The sequence below is a fragment of the Embiotoca jacksoni genome, unplaced genomic scaffold, assembly GCF_022577435.1.
Source record: "Embiotoca jacksoni isolate LCO1_2020_lvr unplaced genomic scaffold, fEmbJac1.0.p SCAF_18, whole genome shotgun sequence".
Classification (NCBI taxonomy): domain Eukaryota; kingdom Metazoa; phylum Chordata; class Actinopteri; family Embiotocidae; genus Embiotoca; species Embiotoca jacksoni.
In genome coordinates, this window is record NW_027185318.1 from 9,301,709 (window position 1) to 9,327,608 (window position 25,900).

The 25,900-nt window shown below is 41.4% G+C and overlaps 3 protein-coding genes across 5 annotated transcripts; all 3 read right to left on the bottom strand.

Moving 5' to 3' along the window:
- Positions 1-221: 221 nt before the first annotated feature.
- Positions 222-14,114, bottom strand: LOC138200141 (interleukin-31 receptor subunit alpha). The gene is given in 16 exon segments (XM_069152619.1): positions 222-2,219; positions 3,161-3,242; positions 3,386-3,482; positions 3,622-3,640; positions 3,642-3,754; positions 4,611-4,757; positions 6,177-6,281; positions 6,434-6,622; positions 7,571-7,802; positions 8,086-8,168; positions 9,101-9,266; positions 9,525-9,688; positions 9,771-9,940; positions 11,443-11,602; positions 12,516-12,649; positions 14,049-14,114. Coding segments are annotated over 15 exon segments (2,496 nt in total). The 5' UTR covers positions 12,574-12,649; positions 14,049-14,114; the 3' UTR covers positions 222-1,508.
- A 962-nt stretch (positions 14,115-15,076) lies between these two features.
- On the bottom strand, positions 15,077-20,319 carry spmap2 (sperm microtubule associated protein 2). Of its 2 annotated transcripts, XM_069152626.1 has the most exons (8): positions 19,469-20,319; positions 19,018-19,045; positions 18,833-18,908; positions 18,676-18,737; positions 18,519-18,576; positions 17,607-17,733; positions 15,415-15,574; positions 15,077-15,335 (listed from the first exon to the last, which is right to left on the bottom strand). In XM_069152626.1, exons 3-8 carry the CDS (start codon positions 18,892-18,894, stop codon positions 15,094-15,096), a joined length of 711 nt encoding a protein of 236 aa, XP_069008727.1. In that variant the 5' UTR covers positions 18,895-18,908; positions 19,018-19,045; positions 19,469-20,319; the 3' UTR covers positions 15,077-15,093. The 2 variants fall into 2 exon arrangements, with proteins under 2 accessions (XP_069008727.1, XP_069008726.1); XM_069152625.1 differs by having other exon boundaries at positions 18,833-20,319.
- Positions 20,320-20,414: 95 nt separating this feature from the next.
- On the bottom strand, positions 20,415-25,898 carry LOC138200143 (SH2 domain-containing adapter protein F-like). Of its 2 annotated transcripts, none has more exons than XM_069152622.1 (8): positions 25,372-25,898; positions 24,436-24,685; positions 24,206-24,307; positions 23,860-24,022; positions 23,389-23,646; positions 23,091-23,265; positions 22,520-22,639; positions 20,415-21,647 (listed from the first exon to the last, which is right to left on the bottom strand). In XM_069152622.1, the coding sequence occupies exons 2-8, from the start codon at positions 24,679-24,681 to the stop codon at positions 21,461-21,463; spliced, it is 1,251 nt and encodes a 416-aa protein (XP_069008723.1). In that variant the 5' UTR covers positions 24,682-24,685; positions 25,372-25,898; the 3' UTR covers positions 20,415-21,460. The 2 variants fall into 2 exon arrangements, with proteins under 2 accessions (XP_069008723.1, XP_069008724.1); XM_069152623.1 differs by lacking the exon at positions 25,372-25,898 and adding an exon at positions 24,980-25,347.
- Positions 25,899-25,900: the final 2 nt, after the last annotated feature.

A 25,900-nucleotide genomic window follows, 5' to 3' on the forward strand; every position in this document is an offset into this window, starting at 1 on the left:
AATCACTCACGGTAAATCCCCCCCCCCCAAAAAAATACATGTCGTTATGGTTTTGACTCAAGATGATTGTTTTGATCATTTCTAACTTTAGCTGAGATTTTATTTCTTCTTTCTGCTGGAAATAAACTACTCGATTTCAATTAGATGCTTCAGTTTTAAGGTCTTGGTTATTGTGCATCCGGTCTCACACAGGGACAGTTAAATAGAGCACATCGTTAATATTACTGGTAACATGCTTTTTATGACATGTTGAAATGTCTGCTGTGAAAAAAAACAAAACAAGTTTTACAGAGATACCGAGTAAACGGTCCAGTGTAGAGAAATAAAAGCAACCTGCCAGACTGAAAACAAAACTTCAACCATGCATGTTTTTTTTTGTAAATTAAGTCCAGATACTGAATCACTGCACAGCATAAGTACAGTTTTATTGATGAAATGGTGTCTCATGTATTGAAGTGCACATTTTAATGCCCCAAATGTATAAATAATGCAAACCAAAGATAACTTCACCTCTGAAGTCATCCCAGTTATAAACATTGCTGCCAAGGTTGCTCGTTGATGTTAAAGTTGAAATATAGTTACAAGCATTTAAGCCACAAAAGAGGTCTGAGGTATGAGCGTTTTCAAAGCTTGATGAGGCAACAATGCTGGAAAATAGTGACATAAAAGTACTCTTTTTTATATATATATATATATATATATATATATATATTCTTCCCACATGTTAAATATTCACACAAACACAATAACCCCAACAATTCAAAAGTAAAAGCTTTCGGGAACATCTTAAGTTAGTTTTAGCTGTATAATACCAACACACATAAATAACAATTCGCTGAAAACATAAAAATAAAACAGCCATAAAGGACAGTGCTGCAGACAGCAGTTTGCTATATTTACAATCCTCAGCTTTCAAGTTAAGGCTAAAGTGTGTATAAATTCACTGTCAAAAACATATTGACAAAAACTTCAAAATGGCTCAAACACATATAAACATAATGAATCAAGTCACAAATAACACAGTTTCTATAAAAATGATTCATCCTCCCCTTAGTCTTAAAATTACTGTACAGACATGAAAGCGGTATCAATTTAGACAATTCTTTTATTTATTTATTGTCTATACTGATGCCTAATATATATATATATATATGTAATATATAATATAGCATTATATCGACAAAGTAAATGCACTTTGCCTAACGTCAGAAATCAGATTTCAGGAAAGTCTGACCTTCCCATGTGTTTTGATCACAAGTTAGATGTAAGAGTAATAATAATTGCAGTAACTCCAATTTGACTTGAATGTTGTATGAGCATCAAAAAAGTTTGGAGAAAACAAATACCGTGATCATTTGGATGTAAATTTGCAACATCTCCATGAAAATTGCAGAAAAATAATTAAAGGTTTGAAGGGTGTGCATTTTTTTTTTTTTTTAAAGACACTGCATAACAAAACAAAAAAAAGAAGAAATCTCTCTATATATATATATATCCCGAGTATAAATCTAAAGATCAGAGGGGATGTAAGGATCACACTCCAGTGGAGAGCAGGAGAAATCCACCAAAACAGAGTGATGAAAGGGAGAAAAAGACGACGTAAAATTGGCAGAAAGAGCATCGGGGACGGTGAAGTTGTTCCGCTGGAGCGATTGGACTGAGTTGAAGTGGCTCTGAGAAAAAGGATGTTTGGGTAAACCGACCTCTGCCAGGTAAGAAAGTAAGACAGAGGAGTGAGAGATGCTGCTCAAGTCAGAGAAGGAAGCGGGAGTCTGATGCAGTCTCAGAAACGGATTGAAGGTTTTCTGCTCCTCTGTTGAAGAAAGACGCGACTCGGACGACTCGCCGGCTCCGCCTGACTCCAGTTTAACGTCATTAACGGTGACAGCGCCGTCCTGGCAGTCACTGGATAGAGGGTAGGAGGAGGGAAGGAGGGCTGTCGGAGGATTTCGGAGAGGTTGAGAGGAGACGGAGGAGTAGGTGGAGGGGGAGAGATCAGTGACGGAGGTGGTCTTGAGTTTGGTGACGCTTCTTCTGGTGGACTTCCTCTCTGACATTGTAACCGGGAGCGGAGAGTACTGGAGATTATATGTTTGGAGATTATGGACGCTCCAATAGCTGTGGTCCTGATCCGCGTCAGAGTTCTGCAACTCACTGAGCAAAATGACCTCAGAGGGTTTGACGTCGGGCCTCTCTGGTACCACAAGCTGCTTCATACTCTGAGATGGAAAAAAAAAAAGAACAAAAAAAAAAAGAAGAAAAGTCCTGAAATGTATTGTTTGAAGATGTTCGTCAGCGTTAAATCTGCGCCTGAACATAGACTGAAAACGTTGCCGTTTCTGCCATCTAGTGATCAAGCACTGCCTCTTGTCCACAGGGCACAAAAAAAAAAAAAAATTACCACTTTATATGCGTACTTTTGCTTTACGACACTGGTTGTTCCTGTTAACCAAATCAAACTGACGTGTATTCGAGTGACTGTGATAAATCTACATGTTTTCAATATACTGATCATTACAGCTGACAAAAGAATAAAAAAAAAAAAAATAGCCTATTATTATTGCAGTTGATGTTAAAGTGCTATGGGTAGCATTTCAATTTCTTTATTGTTAACAAATCCCAAAGAAGCAGTCATTTTCTCTCAGATTTTCTAACCCGCTGTTTGGCACTCAGCCCCAAGGCCACCAGTTCCCACCTGAAGAATCTTTCAAAAAAAAAAAAAATAAGGTCACCAATAGTTTTACTTACTGCATACTTGTATTGTTTTTTTTTTTTTTTTTTTTTTTATCAAATGTTGGTCAGTCAGCATCAATAGGTAATTTTCCAGGGGACTATTTTCAGCCGTGGATTGGTGCTCCAGTATAAACAGTTATGCTCTTTTGAACTGCATAGAGCTCTTTGTTTTGTACTTGATGTCACACCTCTCAGTGGTTTTAAAGCCATGGCTGATCGGTGTACATCAGGATTTAGCTCCACAAACAATAATCGACAGTGGGATCAATTCAACGTCGGTTTCCTCGGGATTTCTTGAAAATATAAAATGATTATTATTACCAGTCTTTAAGAAAAGTTTCCTGCAAGTGAAAGGTAAATATAAGGATTTTTTTTTTTTTTTTTTTGGGGGGGGGGGGTGTGGGGGGGGGGGGGGGTCTCTGGTTACCTCATCAGTACTTTTAGGGGCCCAGTGAGACAAGCTGCTGTGGCATGGATCAGGGATGTCTTGAAACAGCTTCTGTTTCACCCTAAACATCACGGAAATCAGAAAATAAAAGGAGGTGTTCAGTGCACCTCCTTTTAGTGCAAAGAAGGTAGAACTGTCAAAGTAATCAAAGTAAGACACGAGGCATCGTGCGTATGTTTTGTATGAGACAGAAAGATAACTTACATCTTCAACTGTGCCAGGCAGGCCATTACCAACAATGTCAATGAAGTCAGCACAAGCGGAAGGATGATGTACACCACTTTGGAAATGTCCTCTGAGCCTTCAACACACACACACACACACACACACACACACACACACACACACACACACTCAAAGTTGAGTTAAAGATGTCGTGATATCTGGTTTTCACCTTCAGGGTACAGTGTGTGTGTGTGAGTGTGGTTTCATGTCTTCACCTATGTACACATTAGCCGGGGGTCCCGGCTGCTCCGGGACCAGCGTTAGTGTTGGCCCGCATGAAGATGTCGTAGTTACCGGGCGACAGATTCTCCAGGGTGTAGCGGTGGACGTGGCTCGGCACAACTATGCCTGAATAAACAAGAAAAGGAGTGAAAACATAGGAAAAAGAAAGAAAAACAAAATAATACATCAAACACTTATAGACTTTGCGTCGCTTTTTCTCTCCCGAGTGTTAAAACTGAAGCCGGACTTCAGCAATGAAGTCAGAATCTGAGAGTTGTTACTTTAGGATGAAGTTAATGTACAGAATGTTTCATACAAGTATCGTCTACAGGAGACGCAAATCAGGAGAGGCATCTGCCGAGCGACAGGAAGTGTCTCATTGACACGCAACTATGATTTAAGGCTTCTGGTTTGTTTGAATAAGTATTTTGTGACCACCAGTCATGAAATTACTCCAAGTTTCATACCAGACTTGTAGACTACATCCTGCTTTCATTAACCGTCTGCAGCTGTGAAGCAGTACTCTTGATACGGCAGCTTTGAGTGTAATGCTGATGTTTAGCAGGTTAAATGTTCAACCAAGTGTTTTAGCACGCCATGCTATTACTTTTTAAAGCATTTCTTCACAAGTTAAAGCAATTGACAAATTTGACTTCATGAACGCGCCACGTGAAACGTTAGTTATGAGGGCTCGTCCTCTGTGCGACGTCTCTGCCGCAATTCACAGAAATCCATCCAATCAGCAGTTGAGAAATTTCAGTAAATTCCTCTATATCAAAGTCATGTTGAGACTACAAAAGGTCAGTGGTTGTCAAAATATCTCAGTGCAACGAGTGGATGTTGGGTAATACGTTATAAAACTTCAAACAGCAGTCCGATCCTCACAAAGACATTTTCCACCCGCCTGTCACAGAACAGCTTCTACAGCTTCTACAGCTGGCCTGCTGCGTCTCAGCGTGTCCGTATTGTGTGCATCACTCACTCCACGCTGGCTTGTTTTCGGTTGCGTAGGAGAGAGTGTAGTTGCAATTGAAACCGTGGAGCAGCTCCACAGGTACAGGACTCCAGCCGAGCTCCACCGTGCTGCCGAAGACCTGCAGCACTTTTACGTTTGGACCAGCGGAGGGCGCTGTGTGGACGGAGAGATGCAGAAAGCAGTCTACGTGAGGATGATGATGATAAACCCAAAGGACATATGGTGAGAACAAGGCTCAGGCTCTATTTCACAACAACAGCTCATCTGATTAGGTTGTGTTTGCACGAGCCAGCTGAGCTGATCTGGTCTTTTCCGCCAAATGAAGACGGGGACAGTTTTAGATCCATTTTCTCCCAAACGAACGGTCCCGGTCTGGATTATAAAAACGTCACCTGGAGTTGATTTTAAACCACTTGTTGCTAGTTTTTTTGTTGTCATGTAAAAGTCAGCCGTGACCTCGTCTTTTCTCACCAGTGTTCATGTGTGTGTGATGTACACTATGAGGTCATCAGCTTTTATATTGATCAACCAAGCTCCAATCAATCTTTTTCAATTTAGATTCAACTTCATTTATCGGGCACACGTAAAGAGCCTTTAAGGGTGAAGTCTAAGCTGTAGCTGGAGAGAAGAGAGTGTTTTCTTACGCTAGTAAATCATAGGTAGAACTGAGAAAATGGTACAGGTAGCTCAAAAAATGTAAGCAAGGATTAATAAAACTTCACAACTTCACATCTTCTTAAAAACAAATTACTTTTTGTCTTTAAAAAAAAAAAAAAAAAAAAAAAAAATCCAGTTTCCTCATTTACTTTCCATTTTAAACATTTCAACATTCACGCTGACCGGTAACACATTTCATCATAACACATTTCATAAATGTGAATACAGCTCAACTGTTTTCAGCTGAATTGATGTCATCATGATTTTCATTTTAAAGGGTACATTTTGCAATATTTTTGTTACCGACAAATAATCCCACGAAAAGACCAGAACCAACATTAAACAGGTGTCCTGTAGAGCTGGAGCTTATTTCTTTGTGCCACAGACGTCATCGTTGTCTAAAAAAAAATATAAATTCCACTGGCTGACATGTTTGTTCACTATGATCAACATGGGCACCGTAATTTATTCTGAGTCAGGGCCATCCTGCTGCTGTAAATATTAACTGGAGCAACAAATGTGTACTAAACTAGATACTCTCCAACAAATTGGCCATTTACATCTGTTTGAGTAATGTTTGCTAAAATAAAACAACAACGCCTCAGATGTTTAAGGTAATTACAGATCATTTTGAAAATGAAAGTATACATTTGAGAACGGTTCTCAATAGATTTTTGTAAATTTTAATTTAGAACAAATAGGTGTGGAGCTGAGAGCCGTAGCCAATTCAGAAAGATAAAGACTTTGGTCTTTTTATGAGTTTTTTTTTTATTTTTTTTTTTATTTACAATAAAAAAAAAATATACAAGAATCCAGCGTTATCCTTAAATAGGCCAACACACTTCCACCTGTTTGTGAAAAGCTACTTTTAAAGCTCAGCATGAGAGAGCTACAAATACAATGCAGATCACGTACTTCCTTGTCGTGTATAAATAAGGAGCGTGATGTTTTTCCCGGCCCCTCGTTCACCGTGCAGCGTCCTGACAGAAACAGCGTAACACTCCATCGGCCTTATTCCCTCTGAAACAAGACGAAAAGCAGCGATTATCCCATACGTTGGTAGCTTGACATTTAACAGTAAAAATGACGAAAGTGTACTCCCCGTTGCTCAACTCACTGCCTCATAGTTTCAGTGCTAAACAGACAAAAGGAGCATCATATTTTTATGTTACCCGTGATGACCAAGGTCCTGCAGGAGCCGTTCAGCTTTTCCCAGTGTAGGATGCTGCTGTTTTTCTCCCTGACAGCAAACCACTCCACGACGAAGCTGCTCGCTGATGGATCAACCGGAGCCGTCCACCAAACTTCCAGGCTCCGGTCATCCAGCGGACGTGCAGTGATCGGGTTCAGGGACGGGGGCTCTGAACAGAAAGACAGGACAAGATGAATAACAGAGGGAAGTTTGTAAAGATGTAAAAACAACCAGCTGACGCGTCAAATACATGTACTGTGTATTTATTACTTCTATTATTGCCCTGTCCACCACAATGTCATAATGTAGGAAAAGTTCAACTAAATATATAAAAGATAGCTATTTACTAATATTTAGTAGAACAATATATTGATTTGTCATTTCAATAACCAAACCTTGTTTATCTGCTGTTTAACCAGCACAGAACAAAGTCCTCACAGGGAACGGGGAAAAAAAAGCAACCCTCGGGTCCGCAGGAGTGTACAGACGGGGGGACAATTTGAAGGACAGAATTTGAATAAATCGGGAGAATCTTACATGCAGATGTCACCCGCATCTGAAGGGAAAACTTCCTTGCCTTCATATTATCCTTCTGGTTGCGTCACACTGCTTCGCAGATCCCTTCAAAAGACCTTTGTTTCTTACAAACCGGTGACAATAACACATTGTTCTAAACAGTTCCGCCCTTAAAGTTGGAGTCCCGTTGTTGGACACAGCTGTGCACAGAGAAGTGAAAAATAGACCTTGAAAGGAGCTGCCACCGCACACCTGGCCGATCACCGAGGAGTTAGTCGTAGGATGCAGCTTCCTTCTATCCCACCAGTGCCAAGGTGTGGGCGTATAGACTCAGAAGATGTGAGACAATCTGGCTTTGTTTGAAGCATGACGAGGACGTTGTTGTGCTAATTATCAATCACTTTCAGTAAAATCCTGAAAGGCAATGCGCTGTCTTTGACACTCGCAGGAAGTGTGTTTAGTTTGCTGCATATCTCGGCACCTTTATCGTCTGTCTCAGCTGACGGTGGAGCAAAGCATCCACGGCTCTACCTTGGTGTCATGACCGGTACGAATGTTGGACTGGGAGGGGGGGGGGGGGGGGGGTGAGGGGGGGGCCCACCTTTCTCAGAGGCTCCAAGGAGCCACACTCGAGCTTCTGGCGAGGTCCCTGCAGAGGTGGAGGCCGTTAGAGCGCAGGAGCAACGGCCGGAAGGAAGAAGCAAACCACAGGAAGTGCTTGTATGGGGCAAATCTTTGCAGCTCCCGTGATTGCTCAAAACCTGAGCGCTTTCTGTACGACAAGTCACGTTGTAAACGAGAACTCTTCCATTGGCCAGAAGGCGAGCTACGGGCTGAATGAGGAAAACACAAAGAGAAATCAAAGAGAGGAAGTGAGTAGCTGCGGCATGATGGAGGTTTTAATATATAAACTCTGAGACATTTGATTGTCTTTTCATTTCTCCAGCTCTCAGTTTTGTTTCTCAATAACACCGCAATGAAAGAAGTGAGTCATGAGGAAGACATAAAAACATATTAGGGAAGCTATGTGGGTACATCTAAGATTATTAAACTGAGTCAGAAAATATCACAACATCTCCGTGGCTCAAATTCTCTCACAATTCAGCGCACGCGCACCTTCCACAGCAGAGAGACGAATCTCCATCCTTTGCTGTCTGTGTGTTTCACTTGCCTCCAGAACTCTGGTGCTGCAGATGGAGCTGGTAGATGAAAGGAGGGGAAACGTATTAAAAAAGAATTAGAAGGACATCCATCAGAACATGTTGAGGGAGTGCAGGGAGACTTTCTGCCAGCGGTTAAACCCAGAAAACGTTCACATTAGCCTTCTGCAGCCGTGGTATCTGCAATTAAAGTCACTAATTCCTGATGCTTGACAACACAGGAGGCAAATATTTAATTTATGTAACGAGAGTGGGAGCCGTGTCTATATTCTTAGCAGGAAATCGGTGTTCTTAGTGGTGGTAAGTGCCGCCGTGGTTTTGCTTTGTCATTGGTTCTGCTACAGCAGGAGCTCTTTACCACTGGGATGACTGTGGCTCAGGTGATTGAGTGGGTTGCCCACTAATCGCAAGGTTGGTGGGTCACATGGCAAAGGCCCCGTGCCTAAAGTTGCTCCAGATGGAGATGGTTTGGACATCTGCTCTGGATATATTCCGAGTATGCCCAACTGGGAGGAGTCCTCTTCAGGCTCAGAACATGCTGGAGGGACTTTATATCCCTATTGACTTGGTAATGCTTCTGGATCCCACATGAGCAGCTAAGCTGGGCTTAGCCTGCTACTTTCAAAACTTGGACCGAGATGACCGGCAGAAAATAAATGGATGGAGAAAGACCACTAAAAACTGCATTCATAATTGAAAGACTTATTTGTTTCTGCTGCCTTTCTCTCTTCCACAGGGGACAGATTCAACACATGTATTTCCTAAAGGATCTGCTTTAAGGCTGGAATATGCTTCTGTCAAATGCACATGGGCAAACATACACGGTAGTTTGTTCCGAGATGTTTTTGTATGTATAACACACTTTCTTTTTTCCTTTATCATCTTCTTCTTATTATTAATATTGCTAAGAACCAACGCCGGTTTCATTACAAAGTAGGACTACAGTGACGATCAAATCTGTCTCCTCTCACCGTCCTCTCCTGTCCTTCCCTGAAGAGCGTTGCTCCACGGGCTCCATGGACTCGCTGGGCCACGGTAGCGGTGGCGAAGCCTGATGGTGTATGAGGAGTCAGGTTTGAAGAGACAAACCTCAATCGTGGAACCTGTCACTGTCCAGTTTTGGACCTGAACATAGGGCTGTACAGGGAGCAGAAAAGGGACAAAGTAAGGTAAGGGGAAAAAAACACATTTACTTTATTCAGTTTTAAGTCTTTAATGTGGAATATTCTAAAATCAAAAAAAAAGTGATTTATTATGCAGCCAGTGAGGCAGCAGGTGTATCAACTTTAAGAAGTGGCTTCTTCTGATGTGGGCAGTGTCTTAAGATGATACACACGTGTTATTTCATTCAAGTATATGTGCTTTTGTTTTTGTCCATATTTGGGAGTGACTCACCAGCCCCTGTGCTGTAAACTCAATTTGGGAATTCAGTTGCATGGCTTTGATTTCAGGATCAGACACCGGAAAGTCAGAGCGGATGCGGCTCCAGACTACATTCAGACATCGAGGTGACCCACGAACTGCCGTTACACTTTTCAAAATCGCTGCAGGCAAGATTACTATGGAAGAGGGAGGGAAGTGTGAGAAAGAAGTAAGAGATGAACAACGAGGACATGAAGAGGGGAAGCATGACAGCCTCACCTTCTGTCCGACCAGGCTGACATCGAGGATGTGATGAAATGTTTCGGCTTCCACTGTGTGCTGTGATGCTGATGCAAAAATCAATCCTCAAGGTTGAACCACCGATTCCCACGGTGCAGTTGGTGTCAGAGGTTGTGCAGGTGAACGTCTTCGGAGAACCGCTTGGTGTTCTAGACATCCCAATAAACACACACGTACGTACACACACACACACACACACACACACACACCAGCATGAAAACGATGTTTATCAGAGTCCTGCTCTACGAGCAGAGAATAATACACAAACAGGTGCAAAGCCACAAAGCAAAATATTCTGTTCCGCCAATTGTTATGCATGCACATTTCAGAGGCCTGGTTACATTTAAATGTGTCACGCACAACCTCGCACACAAATACACATCCAAAGGCTGGTCTATCTGCCACATAAATCTCCAGTTGAATTACTATGTTGCAACTAATTTTGGCCAACAGAAGATCAGACAGTATTACCCAAACAACAGAGGCGGCGGAAACCGTGTGCCTCTCTTCCTCTGAGTTGATCAAACCCGGCATTAAACATTCACACAAAAGTACGATTTAATGCTGATTACAAACCCAAACATTTGCATACCGGCTCACATTTGCAAACATGCAAATGTGTGCTGATAAAAAAAAAATGTGACATTCTGAATCCGTCACAGATACTGATAAACACTGCAGACTGCAGAACTGATGTTAGGCTGATGCCCAGCACGAGGAATACAAAATTTTACTTTTCTGAATTAGTCTCAAGGAAACCCTCCTGAATGGAAGGTAGGAAAGTAGAAAAGTTGTGTTTTTCTCGGGGACAGTACAACACAAGTCACACCTAACTCCTGTTGCATGAAAAGCCTCTGCTTACCAAGTGTAAATGAAACCGAGCGAGCTACATCATATAGCAGAGATACATCTTAGATAATATCAGTTACATCAGTTTCCTGCTGGCAGTCGCTCGGTCGGAAAGTAACTTTCAGCTGTGCAGAAGACCTGTTTATCAAGTTGAATCCTCGACAGGCTACATTAAAATGGTTTGTCATCCCCTCTCTAATAACTGTATCCCATTTTTTTAAGAACAAATGATTTGGCACTTTGGACACAAACTCTCCCAAAAGAATTGGTGGCACAAATTTTTAAAGTCTCCCTGCACTCAAAAGTATGACGTTCTTCTTGTTTCGACAGTTGAACATTTGAGACTTTTTGCTGAGAGTTCAAAACTAGAAGTCTGTTTTCACTTTCATCTGCTGAAGGTGGGAAAATTTCTCTGTGCCGACTGTAAATCAGATTTTAAGGAACGGACCTACGAGCATGATTTATGACCATTTTGAAAGCCGATCCTGGCCCCATTCAACTTACACAGGTATGATGTGGAAACGTGAAACCTGTGAAATACGAGACATCTTGCTTTAACAATTTTAACAAATTAAACTGGCATTACTGGATTTTTATTATTATATTATTATTCTATTGTTTTGTTTTTTTTAATCATAGTTTCTTGGAGGCAGCAGAAAGAAGCTGTAAACACAACATGACAAACTATCAGTAGTTATGGAACAACTTTATCATTTCTAAATACCATCATCATTTATAATTTGTGACCCCATTTGTGATTATCACTAAATGTCTCTTAATTAACTCGTTCATTCTGTCTCACCCAGGTTTCCTCTGAACCTGAATAGTGTAGTTGGTCGCTGGGATGTCTCCAGGCTCCCAGCGGCAGGTGACGCGACCTCGATACATGAACACACAGCCGATTAGCCGCGGGGGTCCGGGGAAGGCCTTGGACATTGTCACAGAGAGGGCTGAAGGCAGGACTGAAGATGGAAAGAAGTTTGAGTTAACAGTGTGGAGAAGTATAGTCCTCAACAAGGGTGTGCAGTTTTTGATTGATAAATAATGTAGCTATCTTCAGGGTAAAGAAAAACACAGGTGGATTTCTGACTGGATTCTTTTTGAAATAGATTTGAACAACACATGCTTCCAATGAGGAGGAAATAGATTTTTTTTTGATAGAAGAAAAAGACAATGTGGGAATGATTAGCAGTGAGGCAATAAGATGATCTTCTCAGACCCAACTGTTGTAGCACGTCAGCACTTGCACCTTGTTACCTCAAGGAACCTACTACCACAAACCACAGGAGAATTATAGATAAAGAAAAAAAAAAAATACGTGAAATTTTAAAGTGTGCAAACATACATAATCACACGTATGACTAAATGCCTCCTAATTAAAGATGTTATCGCCTTTTTTTAGGCAGACTTACCTTTCCTGTCACCTTTTTAGGAGATTGGGACCTTTTGTCTTTTCCTGTCTGAAATACTAACACGTTCATGTGCAGTCATGTTTCTAGTGATCTAATGAATTTAAGTCCAATGTGCTCTCTCTGATTCTGTCTTCACAAACTCCTGGACAAACATAACAAACTGATAATTGCTCCATTGTGTTTAATAGCATGTTGCTAACTTGCCATTTGTTGGTGGGCAGGTTGTTGGTCAAGTCGGTTGGAAAATGTCTCAAAACAGTCAAATTGTGGCCGATAAAACCAAAACAAGGAGCTAAAAAAAAAAAAATGCGAAGCAGCGACTTTGTGTTGTGTATTTGTGCGAGTAACTTTGTCCTGCTTGGTGACCTGATCTTAATGAATCCTCATCCTGCTTCAGTGATTATTCCACACATTGTCTGACAGTCTGCACTGGATTCCAAAGGATAAGAACACTGAACGTTACCCAGGGAGAGTCCGGCCACCAGCAGGCAGGTCCACACGACTGCTGGACGTCGCTCCATGAACACAAACTGGTCTCTCACTCACGTTCGCCCACCATGGTACCTGCAACTCGGATGAAGGAGTCTGCACACTGCACTGTAAAACATGAAGGAAATTTGTGGGACGTCAGCACATGATGGTTAAGAACGATTTGAATCAGTTGTTACTTTTTAGCATTTCCTTGCAATGGCTTTTGGTTTTATAAAACAAGTTTCACAATAACAGGTTAACTTGCTGTTCACAGCTTCCCACTTGGTATTGCAACAAAGGAAATGTATAAACCTATATAGAAGGTAACAGCTGGTCTGAGTAGAGAACATTTGACTTCCTAAAGTGGGTGAAGTGGCTTTGAGCACTCGTTGTGACTCGTTCATCGACCGAACACAAAGAACGTCAGGTCTGACATTTAACAGAGTATAAACCTCACCTCAGATGAGTTCAGACTTATTGTGTTGGTGCTACAATTATGAAGCAGCCCACACATTTTTTTATTTATTTATAAGGCATTAAAGTATTATTAGGCACACCTGTAAAATCTGAGCTCTACAAAGAATCTTATGTTTGTAAAACATGTAATCAGGTTGTGGTGATCCAGACTGAGACGTGTTGATTCCTGAGTTGAATCAACAGCTTTTTGACAACAATACCTACTACAAATATATTTTCTTGCAATGGTACAAAAGTAAAAGTCAAAATATCCCAACAAAGTCCGACATTTATTGTTAATTTTTCAGAAGTAGAAGTGCAGAAGCATTGAGAGTAAATTGTACTTCAAAGTTTTAAAATTAAAAGGATTCATTAGACAGCTGAATGGCCCCAACCACAGTGTTATGTCATATTATTAGTCTCATATTTATTGGTTTAGCTGGTTTAGTGTTTATTTGAACTATTTAATCTGCAACAGTAGATCACATTTCATAAAATGAGCAGTCATTGGAATTCCGTATGGGATTGAATTCATTCCTGCAGTAGTGAACTTGAAAAATGTAATGCCATAAAGCCATTTTGAGGAGGCAGTCCAGTTTTACAGCAAGACTCTTCATGTAAAGCTGTTGCATTCAAATAACTGGCATACTTTACTTTTTCTCATCGTTTATAATCACTTTCTTTATGTTTTCAGGTTTTAAAAAACATAAAAACAGTGAAAAGTTGGACATCATAATTTTAAAGTTGATGGTGAGGTCTTGTGACTTTCTTTTTAAACCAACAGATCAAAGCTTAAAAATATGTTTTTGTTAATTGTGATCAAATACATGAAAACGGAGAACTGCAAATCTCTGGCATTTTTAATGTAAAATGTCAAGTGTCATGTCAGTAAACTAACTAATGCGTTCATTTCACCACCAACAACGTAGAAATCTGTAAATAATTCCCTACACAAGTGACTGAGAATAAGTCACAAAATCAAATTTGAATTGCCAAAGTGACATTATTCTTTACTATGAACAATTTGTCTATAACATAGATCGCCACGTTAAACTACGAAAACACCTACCTGTATCCGAGTTTCAGTGAAGTCACGCAAAGTTCAAATACATCCGCGCTAAACGTAAAACACCGCTGCACAAATGCTTTTAGTCAAAATCAAACTTTACTCATAGGAATGAGTTCATCCACACCGATTACGCAAAATATGCCGCCACTCAGATCACAGTAAACACATCGGTACCGCCCCGCGGTGAGTCAATGCCCCCGGTACTGTGCGTGGTTCCCAAACTGTGGTTGGAGGTCCTCCGAAGGGACCGTGAAGAGCTGTCTTTCGAGGGTCCTTGAAGTGTGGATTTGTCACTTTTTATGAGTGAAAGTAAACCATAAAAAAAAAAAGCAGTTACTTTCTCCCCCTTATGTAATTCAGGCAGCTTGGACAAAGATCTCAAATGATGATCAACAGCTAATGAGATTTAGAGATCTAAAAATAAATTAAAAAAAAATAAAATAAATAAACTTTCTCCTTGTGATTCACTTGTAAAGTATTTACAATATTAATTTTACAGAAGAGATGACTCACTGGCTCTCAACCTCACAACAACGGAAAACCAATTAAGAAGAGAGTGAACTGCTGCTGGATGTCTCAAAGCCATTTCAGCTTTAGTCAGAATATCTCCCGAGCCGTTTGCTGTGTTTCTTTGGTCTAATGATGCTCCTGCTACATTCATCATTACTGATGGAACACATGATTACGCCGGTAGCTTTTAAAAAGGTTTAAAAAAAAAAAAAAAAAAAGTATGTGTGTGGGCATTCAACAGAAAACTACCGTAATGATACCGTCATACTTTACCTTCGCATCAATTGTCTGTCTTGCTTAAGAAATAAAGTGGTGAAAGAAAGGAAAACTGGAGCTGTCTTTGGGTGAAGTGAATCCAGGGTGGATCATAAACAGTAGGATATTGCTGCATTGTTTTCCTCATGTATCAGACCAAATAACCGGGCTTTGTCATAATTTGAAATAGAAAATCCTGTATCACAACGACACTCTTGGGGTGAGGACAATGACAACAACCAGCACCTTTCCGGGAAACAGATGTTTGGCATCACGCAGCCTACTTGGAGCTACATTTCCGAGGCAGAGGCAAACAGAGTTGTTGTATCCGGGGAGAAGGGCCGGCAGAGCGGGCTATCCGGCTCACGACGTACGGGTCGTAACCCTCGAACGGAGCCTTCCTGTCCTTGGGACTGGACAGATCAAGAAGTCTCTGGCTGGCTGTGTAGTTTCTCGCAGCTCTGGAAACGGGCCAGCACACTGGGCGCTCCCCTTTGAACTTGGGATGGTTGTGTTTCGGTGCTGTGAAGACAAAAGTAAATCAATGCAGTCTAAGAAAGGAAACAGAAGAGCGAGGTGTGATTAGGAAAGACAGACTTACTGGCGAGGAGCTCTATGTGTGCAGATGCTTTGGAAGGTAAGTGGGTCACTGGTACAGGTTTAGATTTGTGGCCGGATCCCTCCAGAACCTGCCTTCTCTTTGGCTGGGCAAGCTGGCAAATCCGGGAGGTGGCGACTGCTGTCTGTGTCCCTCTGCTCAACTTTCATGGCATTAATGAGCGTGTGTTAACCACAAAAAAGCATACTTTGGTCAAGAGTGAAAGATTATACTTTAAAGATGCATTTTTTTTTTGCTGGTAGGACGTCCAAAACTGATTGTACTGATGTTAAAACAGCTGGAATCTTTTTTTTTGCTTTCAGGAAAATAAAACCAGACAAAGCACAGACGGTTTCTCTCAAGAGGCAACATAAAAAAAACTCAACTTTAAATTTAGTTTTCAAACGTTATGAAAACCTGAGCCTCTGGCCTTAGTGAAACAGATAGCTGGGTATTTTAAAAGATCTTGTGGCAGATTTAAAGCCACAGTGCATCCGGAAAGTATTCACAGCGCTTCACTTTTTACACATTTTGTTATGTTACAGCCTTATTCCAAAATGGATTAAATTCATTTTTTTCCTCAAAATCCTACACGCAATATCCCATAATGACAAAGTGAAAATAGTTTGTTTAAAATTTTTGCAAATCTATTAAAAATAAAGAACGAAAATATAACACGTACATAAGTATTCACAGCCTTTGCTCAATACTTTGTTGAAGCACCTTTGGCAGAAATTACAGCCTCAAGTCTTTTTGAGTATGATGCTATAAGCTTGGCAAACCTATTCTTGGGCAGTTTCTCCCATTCTTCTTTGCAGGACCTCTCAAGCTCCATCAGGTTGGATGGGGAGCGTCGGTGCACAGCCATTTTCAGATCTCTCCAGAGATGTTCAACCGGGTTCAAAGCTCTGCCTGGGCCTCTCAAAGACATTCACAGAGTTGTCCCGAAGCCACTCCTTTGTTATCTTGGCTGTGTGCTTCGGGTCGTTGTCCTGTTGGAAGATGAACCTTCGCCCCAGTCTGAGGTCCAGAGCGCTCTGGAGAAGGTTTTCATCAACGATGTCTCTGTACATTGCTGCATTCATCTTTCCCTCCATCCTGACTAGTCTCCCAGTTCCTGCCGCTGAAAAACATCCCCACAGCATGATGCTGCCACCACCATGCTTCACCGTAGAGATGGTATTGGCCAGGTGATGAGCGGTGCCTGGTTTCCTCCAAACATGACGCTTGGCATTCAGGCCAAAGAGTTCAATCTTTGTTTCATCAGACCAGAGAATTTAGTTTCTCATGGTCTGACAGTCCTTCAGGTGTCTTTTGGTAAACTCCAGGTGGGCTTGTCATGTGCCTTTTCCTGAGGAGTGGCTTCCGTCTGGCCACTCTACCATACAGGCCTGCTTGGTGGAGTCCTGCAGAGATGGTTGTCCTTCTGGAAGGTTCTCCTCTCTTCACAGAGCAACGTTGGAGCTCTGTCAGAGTGACCATCGGGTTCTTGGTCACCTCCCTGACTAAGGCCCTTCTCCCCCGATCGCTCAGTTTGGCCGGGCGGCCGACTCTTAGGAAGAGTCCTGGTGGTTCTAAACTTCTTCCATTTACGGATGATGGAGGCCACTGTGCTCATTGGGACCTTCAATGCTGCAGACATTTTTCTGTACCCTTCCCCAGATCTGTGCCTCGATACAATCCTGTCTCGGAGGTCTACAGACAATTCTTTGGACTTCATAGCTTGGTTTGTGCTCTGACATGCGCTGTCAACTGTGGGACCTTATATAGATGGTGTGTGTCTTTCCAAATCATGTCCAAATCATGTCCAATCAACTAAATTTACCACAGGTACCACAAATTGTAGAAACATCTCAAGGATGATCAGTGGAAACAGGATGCACCTGAGCTCAATTTTGAGTGTAATGGCAAAGGCTGTGAATACTTATGTACATGTGATTTTTTGTTTTGTTTTTGATTTTTAATAGATTTGCAAAAAAAAAAAAAAAAAAAAATTTTTATTTCATGTTGTCATTATGGGGTATTGTGTGTAGAATTTTGAGGGAAAAAAATGAATTTAATCCATTTTGGAATAAGGCTGTAATATAACAAAATGTGGAATAAGTGAAGCGCTGTGAATACTTTCCGGATGCACTGTGTACCAGCCAACTTGTGATCGATCAGCACTTTTTCAGGAAATGATGCGTGTTACTCACAGGGGCCAGCAGCGGACGGGCTGGCTGCCAGCCAGCTGCAGGGGCCCGAGGTTGAGCCAGACTCCGCAACCTTTCGGATGCAACGGCCCTGAGAGCCCGTTCACTCACTTTCCAAATGGGAGAAATTCTGAGGAAGGACGGAGAAATAGAGAGAAGGAGGAAGAGGAGAAGAGAGGAGGCGGAAGAGGAGAGTGTGAACAGGAGATAAAATTGGTAAATGTTGTAAATAGGACTGTTAGACGTGAGATAAAAAATTCACTACAGTAGATAAGGAAGATGATGAAACAGGAAAGACGAAGTGAGGTGGCAGGATGGTAGGTAATCTCAAAAGATGGAGGAGGAAGATGAAAAAAATGTATGCTAGAAGGATATGAGTTGAGAAAAATCTTAAACTGCAGTTCTCGTTTTATTTTTTACAATCAGCACTCATCAAACACGTTGAATGTATCTCCTTCCTCACACAACATAGGTGCACTTTTTTTTTTTCACTTGTAGACCAGTTCAATAATGTCAAACCATCAGCAGTAACGTGTATCATGTGACCCAAACAAAAAAAAGACGGGGGCCTCCCTCATAAAGACATTGCTCCATAGCGCTACTCGTGGTGAAAAACACCCACAGGACACCTTGTAATGAGCTGAGCTTTCTCTGGGTGTCAGTGCTAAAAGACAGAGGTTTCGTACTTTGCGGTTAATCTGCGATGTTCAAATAGATTCATAATCCACAACATAAAAAAACTTTGACAGGGACAGAAGAATAAAGTCCTTGAAATGTTTAACACTGAGAAATATTGAAACACAGCAACTTTAAAAAAAAACAACTAGGAAATTGAAACAGATTTTTTTTTTTAATTAAAAAGGACACCCAAAGAATAAGTCACACAGGCAATATGAGTTGATATGTTATATTTACGTGACTTGAGTGTGGAACTTCTTGCTTCTACATAAGTCTGACCAGAGATGGCTTAACTCTGTTAGAAATAAAGAGCAGTTGCTTAGAAACACTGAACAGTAGTAGTGATCAGGTTTGCAAAAAAAAAAAAAAAAACTGAAAAAAAGAAGAGACGCACCAATTTTGGTGGTGGAGCCGGTCCTTTCTGGTGGCAGTTTATCCAGCCAGTGAACCGACCGACTGGAAAATAGAAACAAAATTAGGACGGAGATGGAGACACAAAAACAGAGACAACAGGGTGGGTGTGGATGGGGCTGGGGGTCACTTAGGCCTACCGGTCTGGATATCTGAGTCGGTTGGCTTTAGGCTGAGCGAGCTGCTGCGTCCGAGTTGCCATGGAAACAGTGGAAGCTAATGGGGAAAAACACATTGACATTTTAATGCTGAAATGATATCCGGCACTCATTATTTACATGACGGCTCAGATTTAAACGACTAGCGTGATACGGAAAATTCAAACCTCTGGAGCACGTACGCTGAAAATGGACCTAAATGAAAAAAAAAATGTGTGGAAAATTCATATCAAAGTTATTATCCAAAGCAACGTAATTTCTATAAATCTTAGGATGTGTCTTGACATTTCTAAAACAAAAATTTCAAGACTTACTATTTTTTTCTAAATAATGTAATTGGAAAATGAGTGTCAATGGATTCTTGGTATATGCTGATTCAAAACAAGCTTCTTTTTTTTTTTTTTTACTACTTTTCTATCACTCATTGTTTGTGCTACAACATAAAGTGCATTATTCCCCTCAAAAACAGCTTACGTCCCGAGTAACAAAAACCAACCACTCAATTTGATTTTCAGCAGATAACACTGTTAACCTGTTATGACTGAACAAGTAAATACGATGAATAATTCAATCTAAAACTGCTCTTTAGATTGGTTAGTTTAAAGCTACAGTTTTTACCTTTCCTGCACCTGAAGTAGCTCATTCCCTGTGATGATACCGACACCTGCTGGTTGCTATGGTATCAGGTGACAGTATACCAGAGATCGCCTACATGCAGGGCGAGTCAAGATGGCGAAGTCTCTCTTCATGCCGCTCACGTACATTTCGAAATTTTTCATTAACAGTGAAGGAGATAAGATCTGAGGCGAGATCACAGACATCCAAGCTCACTCTGTTGAAAAGTCTAATTTCCTGTTTTGGTATTATGATCCGGTAACGAAGTAAAAAAAACAACACTTTACATCAGATAGTTTCTAAAACAACAAAAAAAGGCAGAGTGAACTCTCCCTCTCAGGTGACTAATCATCTGGCAATAAAAGCTGAAAGGTAATTAAAATTTAACAACAAAATGGGATAAAGGCTTCATTAACCTTGAAGCACTACTTTAATCTAACCTCTGCATGTGTAAAGTCAACGGTTCAGACAAAATCCTGCTGCAATTTAATCTAAATTCATCGAAACGTGACAAAATATAGTTATCACTGCAATTGTAATACAAATATAAGATCGCTTCTAACTATCAGAAATTACAACAGAAGGTTAACCATGAACATAAACATGTTATTTGCGCTAAATCCAAAAACATGCACCTCAGGTCAGGTTACCTGGCGCCGCGCTAGTGGCAGCCTGCTGCAGCAGCTCCCCCCTGAGAGCCCCCCTGCTGTAGTGAAGAAATTTCCCCTTGGGGATTAATAAAGTGAAATAAAAAAAAATAAAAAAAAAAATGGCGCCGACATGTTCAACCTCTCATATCTGAATTACCACCAAACCACAATGACCAAATCAGCAAAAGGAGAACTATTAACTTCCCTTTAATTTAACTCCATGTTCGAATTTATCTTTACTGACTATCGATTTGAAAAAGCATCAATCAAACAGAAAATTATACAATGTACAGACCATGTGAAAACAGAAAAAACACCTTTATTTTCAACAGACATTTAAAATCTTATAAAACAGCACAGTAAATAAACTACCTAAGCTTTTTTTTTTTTTTTTTTTTTTTTTTAATCGTCATCACAAAGCCGCAAGCTTTCAGTATAATACTGTAATTATTACTCTCTAAACTAGTACTGCAGGCGTCTCGTTACCGCGTGAAGTTACCGAGTCGTGTCCGTCTGACGTCATGTCACACATTAACACGACGAACGGAGAACACTGCAGGGCGCGTGGCTACAGCATCATATGACATTCACAGGCCTCTGAAACACAAAGAGAAACCCCGGAGCCCAACGACGGCCAGGGGTAAATACGTAGTGTTTGGTTTGAATAGTAACGAACACTTAAAAGGGTAATAAAAGGGTTTTACACGCTCTCAACTGCGTTTTCAGCCCTCTACCTCTTTTCATTTGATCTTCCTGTCAGTATAAAACATAAAATTCACGTAAACATAACTGCTGCCTTTACTGGAAAAAGAAAAAAGAAAATCAGCCTGGATTATTGGCACAAGCTAAAACCCACCACTATTATCCTTTAAATGAGTTGGCAGTACAGTCCACCTCACAACAGACTCTGCCTGGCAGCAAAAGAGACAAACGTCCATGCAACATGATATAAATTCTACCGTCTCAAGACACCTCAAGACTAGTTGTTTTTTTTTTCTTTGACCTAAACATACTTGTATTATCAATGATTTCTGATTTTCAGGAGTCCATGACAGCAAAATACAGGGATTTCAGTGACGATACCATTTCACAGGTTCATGAGGCACTGAGCTCTCTTGTCAAGCTGCCAGTGTACTTCCTGGGATTATGGTACAAAAAAAAAAAAAAAAAAAAATTATAAAAAAAAAAAATAAGGGATAGATGGCACCCAAACAGTCCAATCTCTTGTAAGCAGTGCAGGTAGAACGGCAGTGAAAAAGCACGTAGGAAATGGGGAGAAGTAGGTAAATATTGAGTATATATTGTATTCAGTAGCACCAGAAGAAACAGTATGTGTGCGTCAGTGTCAGAGGGTCTGCACTATGACAGGATACAGTAGGGACATTTGCTCCGCTCCTCTGATTGGCAGCTTGTGTGTGGTGTAGTAGTGGATGACCTCGGGGATGGTGGAGAAGGGGGGGCTGTTCTCTCCGAGCACGTAACGCCCGTCCGCAGACCGGGTGAACTTCATATGCATGAAGCCTTTGCAGCTCCTGGCGAGAGAGAGACGGGACACACGAGTCTTTGCTTTATTAACTGAGAAGAAATATGTCGTGTTTAAAAAAAAAAAAGAAATTACAGCCACATGCAGTATTGTAGAAAAACATACATGTCGCTTGCTACTGGATTTAGTGGTTAAGCACATGTATGCTCAGATGGATAAATGTGTCTTATTTTGTGAGTACTTCTCAGGACTAAATGTGGGCCTTGGACTGGAGGACAATCCACAGAGATAAACATCTTGTGCTGCTGAACTACTGTTGTACACATGGGCTGTGATTTGGGTACAATCCTATCAAATTACTGTATTCCTTGACTCATTGCGTCATATAAGCACAAGCGTGAGGCCGGGAATAACTCCCAGCAAGCATATAATCTCTTTCGAAACAGCTGCTTTCATGCCGTTCATCATACAGTTTGAATACACTTTGAGAGAGAAAAAAAAAAAAGGGAATTGGGGGGTGGGGGGGACAGCAGCATAAATTAAGTGACTGGATGGCAACAATTAAAAGTTGCCTCGAGGCTGAAGTCTGAGAACATTCTCTCACCACCCGCAGACCAAAACAATACCCAGATGAGGAAAAAAAGTGGATCAGATCATTTTGGAAACAGCACAGTGCACAAGGGAAGAACTGCAATTTGGGAGATTGCAATGATATTCAGACAACATGGTAATAAGAGAACGTGAAGATGTAAGTTCTTTTTTTTTTATTTAGTAAAGCTTTTTGTTAAAGACAGAGTCAAGCGAATTCGGCATTGAACTAAACAGGCCCAGTTTATCCGAGGCATGAGGAATAAGTGACTATTCATGAACAAACGTGTGTGATTGATTTTAATGTGCAGCGCAGCTGGGGTCAGAGTGTACCTGAGAGAGAGCGAGTAGTCGTTCCGGCAGGTCTGGCTGTTCCTCACCAGGTAGGAGCTCTCCTTACAGAGAGTCAGTAGAGCCTCTGCCTCCGAGCGGCTAAGAGCTCCATGGTACCACCTGCAGGCGACCAGGAGGAAACACGACAACAGGGGGACACATTTAATCCACGGCACATAATCTAACATTATATTTCTTCTGCTTGGTGAGTCTTAGGTTTCTTCTTTATTCTACCTGCAAATCTAGAGACTGAAGCCAACAAAAAAAAGATCTTAAGTCTCACCAAAATGTCCTGTGCCTATCTTTCACATCCAACACGTGACATAAAACGTATGCAATACCATTTAAGAAAAAAAATATTTTAAACCCAGCATGGTTTACATCCATGTTAAGTGGCTCGTTCCTTCACTGCCAAACACAATCACAGTTAGGATATTATTAACCGAGTCAGCAGTGGGAAGCTGGAAATTATTGTTGTGCAAGAAATACAATCGTTGCTATTCACTAAAATTGGGGAAAAAAAACAACTATTTGAAACACTGTCACTTCAACATTGCAAGCGTCCACTTACACTTGCTTCTCCAGGGACAGCAATGGATCCACTCTCTCACCCAGGAGAGGAGGAGTGTCGCCAACAAGACGGAGTGTAGTTGAGTCCGACATGGTAGACGTAGTGCCTGTCTTGGTCAGCCTGGTCTGCTCGGTCTGAGCTCGTGAGCGTTCCCTTTCTGCTCCTTCAAACTGAACTACGGGCAGACAGAGAGAAAACAATAGGTTTAAAAATAATAATAATAAAAAAAAAAAAAAAAAAAAATCAGTCCAAGACTAATTTGATTTAGAATTGTAATACTTGGAAAACCAGGACTTACCTGCTAGAGCTTTAGAGATGTTGTCCTTCTTCCACTCCCAGGGCTGGTCGTATTCATCAGCCGGCCTCTCATCGTCCTGAGGCAGCCTGCTCTCCCGGCTGTCCATCAGGCCAAATCCACCCTCTACCTTCTGAGTTTGCTGCTGTGCTGGTGGAGCAGCTCGATGGTGGTGCCGAGTCCTCTCCTCATATGGGTTATCGTACAACTGGCCGCCATCACCACTCCCAGACCTGGTAGTCATCACGCTGTGCTGCAGTTCTGCACAGTGGACGTAGAGAGTAAATAACGCTCTGCAAAACTAAAGTCACAAAAAGTTGCTGAAAAGTGACATTTAGAAGGAAAAGGGTTTGGACACTGATGGTAGCTGTTCAGCATACAATATTCCACTGTTGAACTCCCTGTACAATAAAACCTTTTTTTTTTAATCAAGAGCCAAACTGATTTGTGCGGGATAAACATCTTTATATAAACCTGAAATAATCCGCTGAGCCTCGAATGGCTCCATGTAGCTGCAGCAATCAGTTGGTGCAGATTTGGGCTCCCAGGTTGTTCTGGGTCTCGGGTCTGGACGAGCATCAAATGGATCCGAGTAGTCCGAGTCAGAGTCCGACGCTGCCGGGGCAGAAGGAACCACCTTGTTGGGGAGACGGAAACAAAAGTTTATCTCACCTGACAACACAATTTGTTTTATTTGCGCTGAGGAGACGAGCTCAAAACATAACAGTGTTTGCAAGTGAGTAACTGAGGCAGAGAATGAGAGAGGGGGGGGAGGGAAAACAACATCAACCGTAAAGCAGAAGACAAAACCAGTACTTACAGGTTCTTCTTGAACAGTCACAGGACTCAGAGGGATCTTGCAGCGACCAAACTCCTGAGAGTCCACTTTAATTAGTCTGTGTTTTGGCGACAGGACTTTCACCTGGACACATGTAAACAAAACACTTCCAATAATCAATCAAATGTCACCGAAATATATATATATGTATATATATATATATATATATATAAAGCCACTTGAAACAGAAACTGATGACATGCATGTCACACCTCCACGCCATTAGGCAGCACTGAACCAAAAGCAGGGAAAGCGGGAAGGCTCATTGTGGCACCGCAGGAGCTGAAATCTCCATTCTGGTGCTCCTTATCAGCGTGTTGGTACGGGTCCTCGAAGTCCAACTCCTTCTGAGCTCTGTAGGCCCTCAAGATTTCGCTCTCACTGTAATCTGGCCTCGGGGGCTGCGGAGGATCACGCCTGCTGCCAAAGTTTAGGTAGTCCTTCAGCCACTTTGCCATGGATCTGTAAATGAAGAGGTCAACAGATTGAAGAGAATCATTCAGGAGCAGTGCTGAAATGAATGGTTGAATGGTCCCCCCCCCCCCCAAAAAAAAAGAGCTATCTTAATAGCATTTATTATTCGTTTTCAATCTTATGTCATTAGGGTTTAGTAGCCTTTAATAGGTTAATAATAGTTTTCCTTTCCAAATTTGTTTTTAAAAAGGTCCTTACAGAAGTAATAGTAACCTAAAGAAAAGAGCTATTGTTGGTCAATTGTACTCAACAGGTCCTTAAGGATCAACTAATATCCCAGACCTCCTTTTGGGGTAGCTTTAATAACTTTTCCTCCGAGGTGAAGCAGAAATGTCTCGCCCGCTGACGAAGCACATCACAGGAACAATTGACGATGGCTAGTTAGCATTAGAGGGTAAATAAAGGGGGTTTCTATCAATCACGTCTTCACAGCAGCGGATTAAGGGCAGCGTTTCCTCCTCGACTGGTTACTACCAAGCTTAATAGTGGTCTAATGTAGTTATCGTTCATTTAAAAAAAAAAAAAAAAAGAAAAGAAAAGTTAAAATAGGCGCAGCAACGAGTCGTCGCCGCTTTGTAAACATGCCTGAGCTAAGTTAGCCAAGTTAGCTGGACGCCAGCTATCGTCGCCAACGACCGTTAAGTCAGCTGCTGACGTTACTTCTCGAAGCTCACCCTCTTTTCTCCACATTGAAGGGTCCCCGGTCCTCTTTACGTCTTTCTGGTTTCCATCCGGCGTTCCGTCTTCAACGCTTTCCGGCGCCGAAATAAAACGCGGACATTCGTGATATATTATTATTTTATTTTTTTTGCCTCCGAGCCAAGCGGGTCAGTCCGTCTGCTAAATGTTCGCTGGACCAGACCGGCAAGCTGGTTTTAAAGGGGAGTGGGGAGCTGGTTTAAAGGGGAGCGTGGAGGTGGTTTAAAGGGGAGCGTGGAGGTGGTTTAATTGGGTCGACATTAAAGCGAGCGCCGCCAAATCCACACGTAATCCTTTTGTCTCGCCGATGCATTCCCGGTACTCTGATCAAGGGTATAATGTTTTTTTTTTTTGTTTTTTTTTTTAATAAGCTCTTTTCTACATTCAAAATTGTAGTGGTCATTAATATAAATTAAAATGACATTAAAAATATAATTAAGTTATATACGGCGTTTCATCAGGCGTGTCCACTAGATTTTTGACGTAAACCAGGTAACAAGGAAC